We start from the raw sequence: 11,287 nt of genomic DNA on the forward strand, positions 1-11,287 counted from the left end.
TTAAGAGTTGTAACTTGAGCAAGTTGCATGGTTAGGAAACTGTAATGAGCTTTTGAATTATATGTAATAAGCACCAAACTTTAGATATCTGTTTCATGGGTAAGCAGGTTTATTACATTTGTAGACCTGCTTTGTTGAAGGCATGTATTTTATGCCTTGAGAGCTCAGGCATACACCTGTTAAACTAAAGTAGGATTTGCAGTTTTGGAAATACTGATGATTCTAATGTCAACAAATTTGTTTTGCATGTTTCTAATGTGTCCTTTTATCTCATTTACACAGAGACTTTGCATATGTGGCAAGAGACAAAGACACAAGAATCCTGAAATGTCATGTGTTTCGATGTGACACGCCTGCAAAAGCCATTGCTACAAGTTTACACGAAATCTGCTCAAAGGCAAGTGGATTTAAAATCAGCTGCATTTGTCTGTTCAGAGGTCCTTCAGCCTTATACATGTAATCAGCAGTTGTACGCAGTGTTAGTTTAGTTTATATAACTGGCAATGAGAAACAGTGTAGAGAATTTGTAAGGGAAAGGATGCAAATGGATGGGAATTATGGGAGAGCGAGCATTTGGATCTGAGGAGGATGATAAGTGCTTTTGATTTGACAAGTGGGTATAGAGGCCAAAGGCTTTCCTTAATAATAAAGAAGCTGCAGGTTCAAAATTGAAAAAGAATACAGAGGTTCAATTAATAATAAACAATTATGTTAAACTCCATAAATAAATCAGACCTTGTTTGAATTGTGTTATTCAATGGTATTATCCTCAAGGACATAGTTGCTAACTGTATTTTAAAAAGTCATGGGGGAGAAGGGGTTAAGGTAGTAAACTCTAGTTATGTAAACTAAAGGATCTTAGTTCCTGCTCTGATAGTGTTGTCCGTAATACTGGGGAGGACTATTCTTTCCAGTCATTCTGCCTTACAGATTTGACTCCATTCCCTGGTTATTAATTTTGGTTTTCTTGGATCATCAGTTCATGAGTGTCCTCTGTACAGTCATTTCATGCAGCAGTAACAGCGCAACACTTCCTTTACAGTGGGCAATCTGAAACGCTTTATGAAGAGGAAGTTAAACGAATCTACTTGAAACTCTTTTAGTTTGCATCACATAAAAAGAGGGCTGTGGGAGTGAATAACGTTATCAGTTATCTCTGTGTCAGTTGTCTGTCCTCATAAGTCACAGCTCTTCTAGAAATGCTAGTTAGGAAACCTTCAGATTTTAAAATTCTGCTGTATCATTGTCATTTGCTTGTTGCATTTTGTCTTCATGTTAGTGAATGGAATCAGTGATGCCAAACCCTCCTCTATAGTCAGTTGTATAGTCCAAAAATTTTTCATTTTTGCAACACTGAAGATGTGGTATTGAACTTGTTTGTGGTGTTTCATGCAAGCAACATAAGCCTTTGCACAGTGTGCATTACTGCAGCCCTCTGGGCAGCAGGGTTATGCCTGAGGCAGAAGGTAGCCCAGCAACTGTGCAAAGCCTGGCAGGTTTGTGTGGGTTTGGGCTCCAGAGGGAGTGCCAGCAGCAGTACTTGGGGAGCTGCTCAGGTTGGCCAAGAAGCAGCAGGCTGTCTTGGTGAATTTTAACACCAGCACTGCAGCAGTGGCTGACTGGAGACCTGTTATGTTCGTCCTAGTTCTCCTCCAGTTCTCCAGTTCACACAGGTATTTCCAGCAAGTCTAGCAGGCCCTACTACTGCTGCTACATCAAGTAAATGACATGGTGGTTTTATACAGGAATATCAGAAAGGGAGCAGAGCTGTCACATAAGTAACTGACATGAAACTTCTGACATTAATTTTGGATAAGAGAACACCTAGGCATTTAAAACCATAGCTAACAGCAACACAGTTAATTCAGCAATAGATGTAATCCTGATTCAGGGAATCACTTGGCTTGTGCTGACATGCTGTATCTCCTTACTAAGTCAGGGTTTCTTCCTAAGCTAGTGTGTATAATTTTTCATCAGAGGGGCAGGAATATTCCCAAGTGACCCTGCAACTGAAAATTTTTTCAGAATATAAACCTAAAAAAAAAAAAAGGAGGGGGCAGAGAAGTTTGCTAGAAGCATTTTCAGACCAAGTGTCATCTGCTGTAAGACCAAGTATCTTTATAGCTTAATTACAATGAACAGTTGTAACATAAAGAAGCAGATAGCTGTGGTTCATATATGAGCTTTGGAAAACCTCTTTTACCTTCCCTGGATCCTTTCTCAGTCATATTTGTAGGGAATAACCACCCAAAATGTTTATTTAGAAGTGGGTCTTTACTCCTCTTTTGCTAGTACTACACATTTTGTAGGAGCCACATGTTACATTTTGCATGGGATTTTTAATTCTAGAATAAACATAAAAATGGAGGAAAATATTTACACAGCAGAAGATAGTTCAGAGAGGAACATGCATAAGTAACACTCTTCTATGTGTGTTACATATTTATGTTTCTTGCTCTATTACTCCTCACTATAATTTTGCTGTTGATAAACATGACTAGATTTTTTTCATCCTCAACCTCTCTTTCATCTAGCCTTGGACACCACTTAAGTTCTTTATGTAATCAAGGAATGGTGAATAAAGTGGAGTAAAATTAAAGTTGTTATTTAAAAAGAGTAACCTGCTTAACTGTGTATCTTCTGACTTATTTCAGATTTCAAAAATAGGGTTGTAATAGAAGTAGATTTGTAGTTGTTGCTGTACTATATATTTATTTTTTTTAAAATGCTGTATTATCACTGTCTTCTTAAGATTATGGCTGAACGGAAGAATGCTAAAGCTATGGCTTGCAGCTCATTGCAAGACAGGACAAATGTCACCCTTGATGTTCCTCTGCAAGGTACTGTGTGTTACAGCTAGTATCCTCAGGATGGTCCTGTTTTAGATAAGGTTTTTTTCTGATGCAGATTTTGGCCAAAATGAGCATGCTGGATGAAGAAGTCGGGAGTGTATTCCAGCTTTTTAATTAATGTGTCTGACTGTCATCTGTTCCTGTGTTGCTTTTAAGTATTTTTCTTGGTTATGTTTACAGTTACGGAGTCCTGATCAGTTATGGCAACTTGTGCATTTCATCTTTTATTTTGAAATGCAAGTGTTGCAAACAGTCTAACTTATTTGTGGCTACTCAGGATATTCTCTTCTTCAAATCAAAATACTTCCTGACTTGAGACTGTACCAGTTGGCCAAATGTTCCTTAAAACCAGAATATACTCCAGTTACTCATTCAGAAGAGCCATAGGAGTACTCCTCCTAGGCTTCAGCATCTCTTTTAGCAGCTTCTGAGGCAAGGCTGCAAGCGGGCTGTCATCCAGCTTTTACACACATTACTGCATGGTAGGAGGAAGTTGCCTTTGTGTGACTGTGTTTAACATACTAGCAAGGATAGTATTAAAAATAGATTATAGATTTTACATAGTTATTGCAGTGAAACTTAGGTCTATACATCTCAGAGACCCATTCATCATCATTTTCTGTGTTTTAATGTGCCAGCAATACAATGTGATTTTATTCTTAGCATAGACCAAAAATTCCTTTAGAAATTATTGAGGCTTATTCTTGTTAGAAGGAATAAAAATTCCTTTAAATCAATGCAATACCTTCAGAATACAATTAATGAGTAAATAATTTTATGTTATTGATGAAATGGAAGTGCTTTTTCCTGCTGTGAATGTTGATTAATAGAAATTGACTTTTGTTCCCATGCAGTAGATTTCCCAACACCAAAGACAGAACTGGTACAGAAGTTTCACGTCCAGTACCTGGGCATGCTACCTGTAGCTAAACCTGTGGGTATGTAACACTTCAGTGAATTCCAAAGTACCTTGCTTGAACTCTAATGGCTCATCAACTGCCAGTGCATGATTTTTGAAGGGTAGCAATTCTGTTTCAGTCACATGAATCAGGCAAGAAGACATCTAATACTCAAGGCATCATATGAACATGTATTTTGCAAACAGGGTATTCTGGAAGCTGCCAAGAAGGTGGGGTTTTTTCTACAGCTTTCTCTGAATATGAGCTCTGCTACTAATGAGAAGGGCCCTAATGAACTGAAATGGTACAAAAGCTAAACACAATGCTATCTTGTTTTTTTTTAAGCCAGAGGCACCTGTTTTGGCTTTCCAGATGGAGAAATACAACTTCACAGTACTTTCTTCCATGATCAAATTAATTTTAATAAGGAATCCAAAACTATCTGTTTTCTATACTACTGTGTGAAGATAAAAAAAACCTGTTATTTTTTATATATATTATTTTTCACTATTGCATTTTACTCTCTTCTAGGAATGGATACTCTGAACAGTGCCATTGAAAGTCTAATGGCTTCCTCTAGCAAAGATGACTGGTTGCCAGTTACCATGAACGTTGCTGATGCTACTGTCACAGTCATCAATGAAAGAGTAAGGCAGACTGTGTTGTTTAAAACACAGTTAAAATAATATGAGTGTTGAAAACCAAGAACACAGAAATGCTACTATGGTTGGTTTAAACTAAATTTCATTTGCTTATTTTACATTTTATTTCTTTCCAGAATCTGCAGAGGCTCTCACTGCTTGTATCAGCTTCGGGTTTTTTTATCATTCCAAGCAAATTCTCAGAAATAAATTATTTTAAATATTCATTATATACTTAAATTCAGTGTTTTCCTTTCTAGGAATTTTGAGCCTAAAATTCTGTAGGTTAAGCCCAAAGTGGTAGCAATCCTAAACACCAAACTGCATTTGCCTTACTCTTGGTATGGAAGCCAAGAGTAATATAAAAATCTATGTTACAGAAGAAAATTTAGAGCATTTTTCATGGAGTTTAATACAGTGAGATTTACTAATGCAATATTTTGTATATGTCTTTTGATGAGGTACAGAGATGTAAATAAACATACAGAGATGTATGTTAAATCTCTGTAACATACCAGTGATAGGGAGCATGTTTTGTAGGCATGTTTAGCCATATTGTTTTGTTTCTTCACAAAACAAGCAGCTTCTAAAATGCACAACATTTTAAAATGTTGTGGTAATGCCCAAAGCCTCAGTTTTCTGGTGACAGCCTAGAAGGGGAGATCCAACCCAGGCCTGAGCATGCTTGGTTTATGCAGATAGATAAGAAGGAATTACTATATTGTATCAGTATATTTTCTCTTTTAATCAAAATGGAAAGTTCCACAGAGTATCCAGTAGTAATGATCAATCCTTTGATTCATGACCAGAATGAAGAGGAGGTCATGGTGGAGTGTCGTGTGCGGTTCCTGTCCTTCATGGGAGTAGGCAAAGACATCCACACGTTCGCCTTCATTATGGACACAGGAAACCAGCATTTTGAGTGCCATGTTTTTTGGTGTGAACCAAATGCAGGCAATGTATCAGAAGCTGTTCAGGCTGCTTGTATGGTACGTGACCTTCTTCAAAGGCTTCTAATAGCACTTTAGATTTTCACTGCCTCCATAAATTATAATTTTTTCAAATTCAGATATTAATTTCATGATAGAGAAAAGGAAGATAAAAATAGGAATTAATATTATTATATATTTAATCAATTAAAATCATTGTTAGTGAACAATGTCCCTTTATTTTCTCTCCTAACCTCTGCAACATCTATGTAAATTAGAAATCTTTTCTTTCACTACACAAGTTACCTAATGCTGGAAAAATGTTTTACTTGGAGTCGTGTTATGAAATCCTGTGGTAATATAGTGAAAATTATCCTTTTTCAAGAGTAACCAAACCCAGAAAGATTATTTCTCAGTTTTCAAATGGGTATTTATGTGATTTAGTATCTGTTGTGTGCTAATGGACAATTTCTGCCCAAGCATTGACAGACCAATTTCCCATTAACTTCAGCTGGGCTTCTTGTCGCAGCCAAAGCAGAGGTTTGACTGTATTTAATGAGAAAATACTAAAAGTGTATTTGAAATGGTCTGTGAAGTTATTGATGCAGTAATGATTGCAGAATGGCTTTGTTTTGTTGCAGTTACGGTATCAGAAGTGCTTAGTAGCCAGACCTCCTTCACAGAAAGTTCGGCCGCCCCCACCTCCTGCAGACTCGGTGACCAGGAGAGTTACAACTAATGTAAAAAGAGGAGTCTTGTCTCTCATTGACACTTTGAAACAGAAACGTCCCGTCACTGAGATGCCATAGCTGCATAGGAGAGAAGATTCTCCTACCATTTGACAGAAGATTACAGTAGCTACACTAAGGAAAATGAATGGACGATGTTTGACCTTCCATTTCGGTTGCTGATGCTTTCTCTTCAGAGAATTTACCCCTATTGAAACAATGTTAGACAAGCATGTTCTCTCGTTCTTGCCACCATCGTGTGATATGAAAAGAAGCATGAATAATTTTTTTGCTGTCAATGAGTTACATCATGGGCAATGGAAGGTCTGTTTGATTGTAAATACATGAACATTACTTAAACTCACATAAAAAAGAGAATATGGCCACGTCCCTCCTAGTGAACTCATGCTAAAGTCCTTGGAGTGAATGATGCCTGAGTTAAAAGTTTCACCTTCTTGAGCTGGATTTGTCACAAACCAATCTTAAATCCTACAGCACTTTGCTCTGTTTTCAACACTGGAATAGGTATCAAGTATTAGCTACAACTGAATTACTGTAGATTAAATACCAAGGTTTTTTTTTTTTACAGAACTACACCAGTTACTTTTAAGTTGTTTGGCAGCATTGGTCTAGCAACTACTTTAACATCTCCCTGACATGTTTCTGAATCGTAGTGTCATTATGTCATCTTCTGGTTACACATTATACTTTTACAGAAGAATTGTGTTTAAAATCAAACCAATGATGAAAAATCCAGAAGTGTTTTCAGTAATCGAGTTGCAGGGTGATCCACTGAAGCTTTTCAGCTTTAAACATACAAACTCAACTGCTGGCTGTTACATTTATTCTCCTAAATCTATCATTAATTTATCAAAAATGCTGTTTGTTTCATGGAGGGCTCAAATCAATTAGAAATAAGAAAGAAGTAGTTAGTGATTTTATTGTCTTACAACTGTTATAAAGACTAAACTATTCCACACCTTTTCTATACAAGTGTTTGATGAAATGTTCAGTTCAGTGTCTGGTTGCATAATTTCCCCTTCCCCTCAGAGTTTGTTAATGAATACTTAGCATGCCAGAAGAACAATTACATTTCTTGTTATTTACAAAATTTCGTGGAATTTATTTTACTTTTAATGCTCTTGTAACAAAATAAGAGTTGGTTTTTTTTAACAGGATAGTGTTTCTGGTACTACAATTAGGTTTCAATGCTTTTCCTCCAAAGACTTCATATTACAGATTTGTTTTACACACCTGCAGATCCTCACAAATCAGCCCAGCATTGACCTCAAAATTGTACCTCAGACTAATTTTGAAATGCAGTCATGCATCTTCAGTCTTTCCCTTTGTCATCTTCTGTCTATACCTGCAGATTGGTACAGATTTTGGAAATGGAACATTAAGTATGTTTAACTAGTGTTAAAAATGTTTTGCCTCCATTTATAGCTAGGTTCCAAATTGTGTCTGTCTCCCAAGTCTGCAAATCTTGTCATACTCCAATGATAAAGGATCACTGGCTCGGTTCTTGTTACAATAACTCTTTTTTTTTTTATTTTAGTATGCAGGAGACTGTTATAAACAAACTATTTTCTTTTTTATTTCCCTGTTTGAAGAAATTAATGACCACACCTGGCAAAGTAACTTAAGAACACAACAGGAAAAGAGTGATGATTCAAGAAATTTGTGCATTGAAAAATGCAGGAAAATCATTACTAAACTCGAAATGATGTATGAGCAAGCGTCAGGTGAAGGCTGACTATGCAACTATTTAATTAAATTTAGCTTTCTACAGTACCCTCTGAAGAGCTGATCCTCTAAGGATCTCAGATTTTTTCATGACCACAATTCTGCACCTCAGGCACTGAAGCAACTGTTCCCCTCTCAAGGCTCACACTCTTGCCACCTCTTTTGCACCACCTCCATTGCCTGTACAGCTGGAGAAGCTGCTTATACTGAGGACACAGGTAGAGCTGGAGGGGAGGGAGTACAAACAAACCCACCCTTTTTAGCAGTACCTGTGGTTAACTGACCATGCAGCCAGATCACAAAGCATAGGGATGGCAGCTTGCATATAGCTTCTGTAGTTTCTGATACTGATCCCAGTCACCTCTGTTAGGAGCAGTGTAAAACTCACTTCCTATCAGAGAATCACAGAACAGTTTGGTTTGGAAGAGACCTCAAAGGTCATCTAGCTCCAAACCCCTATCAGGGGGGCACTTTCTACCAAAGTTGCCCATCCAACCTGGTCTTGAACTTTTCCAAGGATGACTGCTCTCAAACTTTGGTGGCTAACACCGTACCCTTAGGTAGGATTGTGAAGTTAAGAGATGAAAGTTTTCTTGTTTGTCATTGTGCTAGTGATTCACATTTTATTTTATTTTAAATTAAATACTTTGACAGTGTCTTTTTAAAGTTCCTGCTGACAACCTTGTGATTTGGGATTGGCAACTGTTGTACAACAGTGAATTAATTTTAAAAAGTATAATTAAATTTTGTCATGGCATCTGCAGGGTGCTGATTCTCCCCATGAGAGATCCGGACTCTCTTTAACTAAAGCAACACTTAGCAAAGAGCAGTGTAAAGGTTCTACATCCGTGTTGTCAAGGCTAGGAACATCTCGTTAGCTTTCATTAGCAATGTGTGCAACTGCAGCCAGGGCTGAGAAGACAGAAAGGTATTTGAAAAGCTGTACATCACTCACCAGTGTATGTTTTAAAAGGTTTATGTCTGTTAACAAAATGTTGTTGATTTTGCAAATATTGAAGTAGTGTGCTTAATGATCTGACTATATGTGGCCTTTTTGCTTCAGTAGAGCTCTGTATTCTCCAAGAGATTTAATATACACCCAGGTGTTTGCAGAATCAGAGCCTATTATTGCAAATCTTTTGTTTCACAATATATTCAGACACTCTTTTTACCACAGCCAAAAAAAGTATGTATGGGATGTGTGTGTGTGTTTGAGCAACTGCAACTGTTCTAGTTGATGTTATAGCAACCCTTCAGTTATCTATGCATTTTTTATAATACCTAGTGATTCTGTAGGCCGGCAGCCATGTTCACTATGCCTTGTATGTCTGATGCCATATTCTAACTTAACCTGGTAAATACAGCTTAAAATATTTTTATTTTATTTATTCTATTTTTACTGAAATATCCTCCATTATTATGTTGATGTATTGTCTTTACTGGATGTGCTCTTGTAATATTCTCCACTCTATACTATAGGTTGCCTTAAAAAAGGCAAGCTTTGTAATTATTTGTAGTCACATTTTTATTGAAGTCTGTAGAAGAATCATGTAAAGCAAAGCTAATTTCTTAATTTTTTTCAATGAAAGTAGTACGTTAGAGGTATCACATGTCAGTCAGTCATGTCATTAACATGCTCCCTTGCAGAAGCAAGGAGATTTATATTCACAGTCAATGACTAATAGATAAAAGCCTTTCTTTTGAAACCTGTAGTGCTGGCTGTAGGTCTTATTTAAGCCATTTACTTTCATTTACAGGGGAGCAAGGAGGTGTGGGAGGTGCAAGGCTATGGAGGCCACCTACAGGGTGGTTAACTGGGAATAATAAAAATAGCATAGGAATGGCAGAGAATCCATTCACAGAAAACGAGGTTTAGTGATATACTTCCTGTGCAGACTCACAGGTACCTAACAGAAATATTATGCCCTTTTGTGGCAGAAGAACAAAAATCGTGGAGTATCACCAGTTCTCTGTCACTAACAGTTTTATGTTTCTTAATTTTATCAAGCATTTCATGGATCATTTACCATGGAAGCTAAAATTGTTAGTACATCACCCATGGAAAAGAGAACATGCTCATTTCAAGAGCAAGTATGGGCTCAGCATTTCAGCATTACCCCCAAATGCATTACTTCTTTTTTGGGGCACAGTAATTAACACATTGCCACAACATGTGCTGTCCCATCAGCCAGTGCAGGTTTGATTTAACAGCATTAAGAAAGAAGGAAACACTGTTAATTAGCAGAGCCCAGTCTTACATAAAATTACCTAACTGGCAACAAAAAGGACAATTTTCCCTGCTGTTGACCACTTTTCCACATTTAAATGTAATCTGTTCTGAGAATAAATTTAGCTGCATAAAGTGATTGTCTCAACTGTTACTGCTCCATGAAACTGCGAAATTATTTTGTTCAAAATGGTGGTTGAAGAAAGGGGAAAACATACTGGTGGTTTAGAGGCAATAGCAGTACAATAAAGAGTTTTGTATCTGGAAAGCTGAATCGAGAGTTTCTAGTTGAAAATTACAGACAACTGGACTACAGAAAAAATAGTTACATAAGATACAGTTTTACTGTAAAAAGTCATTGAGTGTTATAGACATCTACCTACAAGCCATCTGAAGTCAGTCCCAGATATTGCCGCCAGCTGATGTTCCATGCTTACAAAGTAAGCTGCTGACCTGCAGTTGAAATATTCACTCTCTGATATTCTTGGTAAGACACCAAGATTCTAACTGGTTTAACCTCCATACTGTGTTAAAAAGGCAAATTCTTGAGAGCAAGATGAGGCCAAGTGTGGAACATCATGGCACATATTACGTAAGTAGCACAGAAATTCTATTAGACACATTTATGTTGTTTTACAAGTAATTTTAACTTTAATAATGAATGATACAGATCTTTATTAAAAAAAAAAAATCATTCTTTAACTGCAGAATCTCTTAAGTTTATTTAACAAGCATTTAACAACCATATATTGAAAAAAAAAAAAAAAAAAAGTCTCCATAGCGTCCTTTCCTTGTATCCAACATGTAGAATCTCTCCTCCTCCTAGAATCTATCCTTACAAGTTTGTTCAGAAATAAGAGTAGAGTTCACCATGTTACTGGGACAGGTTAGGAGCATGGATTGCTCATGGGGATATGCAGAAGGTGAGGGATGTCTTTGAGTAGGACAGCTGGCTCAGATTAAAATGCTGAAAGAAATTTTCACTGATTCAGTGAAGCAAGGATATTTATCAGATGAACAAGAGCCAGCTGTCTACACTGCTGGTGTAATATCATTCACATCTTTTCTTAAAAAGGTACTGCTGGCCCAGTGACACTGACTATTTTGAAGACAAAATAGAGATGTTATAACATTTTCTCTGAATGGGTCTAAATCCAGACCCGTTTGTCAAATCGGTTAAGTTCCACACTATATTGGTGATGCTCCTGGCAACACTCTTGCCAAGTACCTGAAATGGTTGCTTAGAGGAAAATTTCTGGGCCACA

The 11,287-nt window shown here is 37.0% G+C and overlaps 1 protein-coding gene across 15 annotated transcripts in view; it reads left to right on the forward strand.

Annotated features, from left to right (window-relative positions):
* APBB2 (amyloid beta precursor protein binding family B member 2) overlaps window positions 1-10,157 on the forward strand; it is a 168,745-nt gene extending 158,588 nt beyond the window's left edge. For all 15 annotated transcript variants that reach the window (XM_058837859.1, XM_058837861.1, XM_058837857.1 and 12 more), the window contains 6 exons: window positions 283-397; window positions 2,753-2,840; window positions 3,707-3,790; window positions 4,283-4,398; window positions 5,202-5,381; window positions 5,963-10,157. In XM_058837859.1, the coding sequence (XP_058693842.1) occupies window positions 283-397; window positions 2,753-2,840; window positions 3,707-3,790; window positions 4,283-4,398; window positions 5,202-5,381; window positions 5,963-6,130 (751 nt within the window). In that variant the 3' untranslated portion in view covers window positions 6,131-10,157. The remainder of the gene's footprint in view (window positions 1-282; window positions 398-2,752; window positions 2,841-3,706; window positions 3,791-4,282; window positions 4,399-5,201; window positions 5,382-5,962) is intronic.
* The last annotated feature ends 1,130 nt before the right edge of the window (window positions 10,158-11,287 follow it).

This window comes from Poecile atricapillus, chromosome 4 (genome assembly GCF_030490865.1).
Source record: "Poecile atricapillus isolate bPoeAtr1 chromosome 4, bPoeAtr1.hap1, whole genome shotgun sequence".
Lineage (NCBI taxonomy): Eukaryota > Metazoa > Chordata > Aves > Passeriformes > Paridae > Poecile > Poecile atricapillus.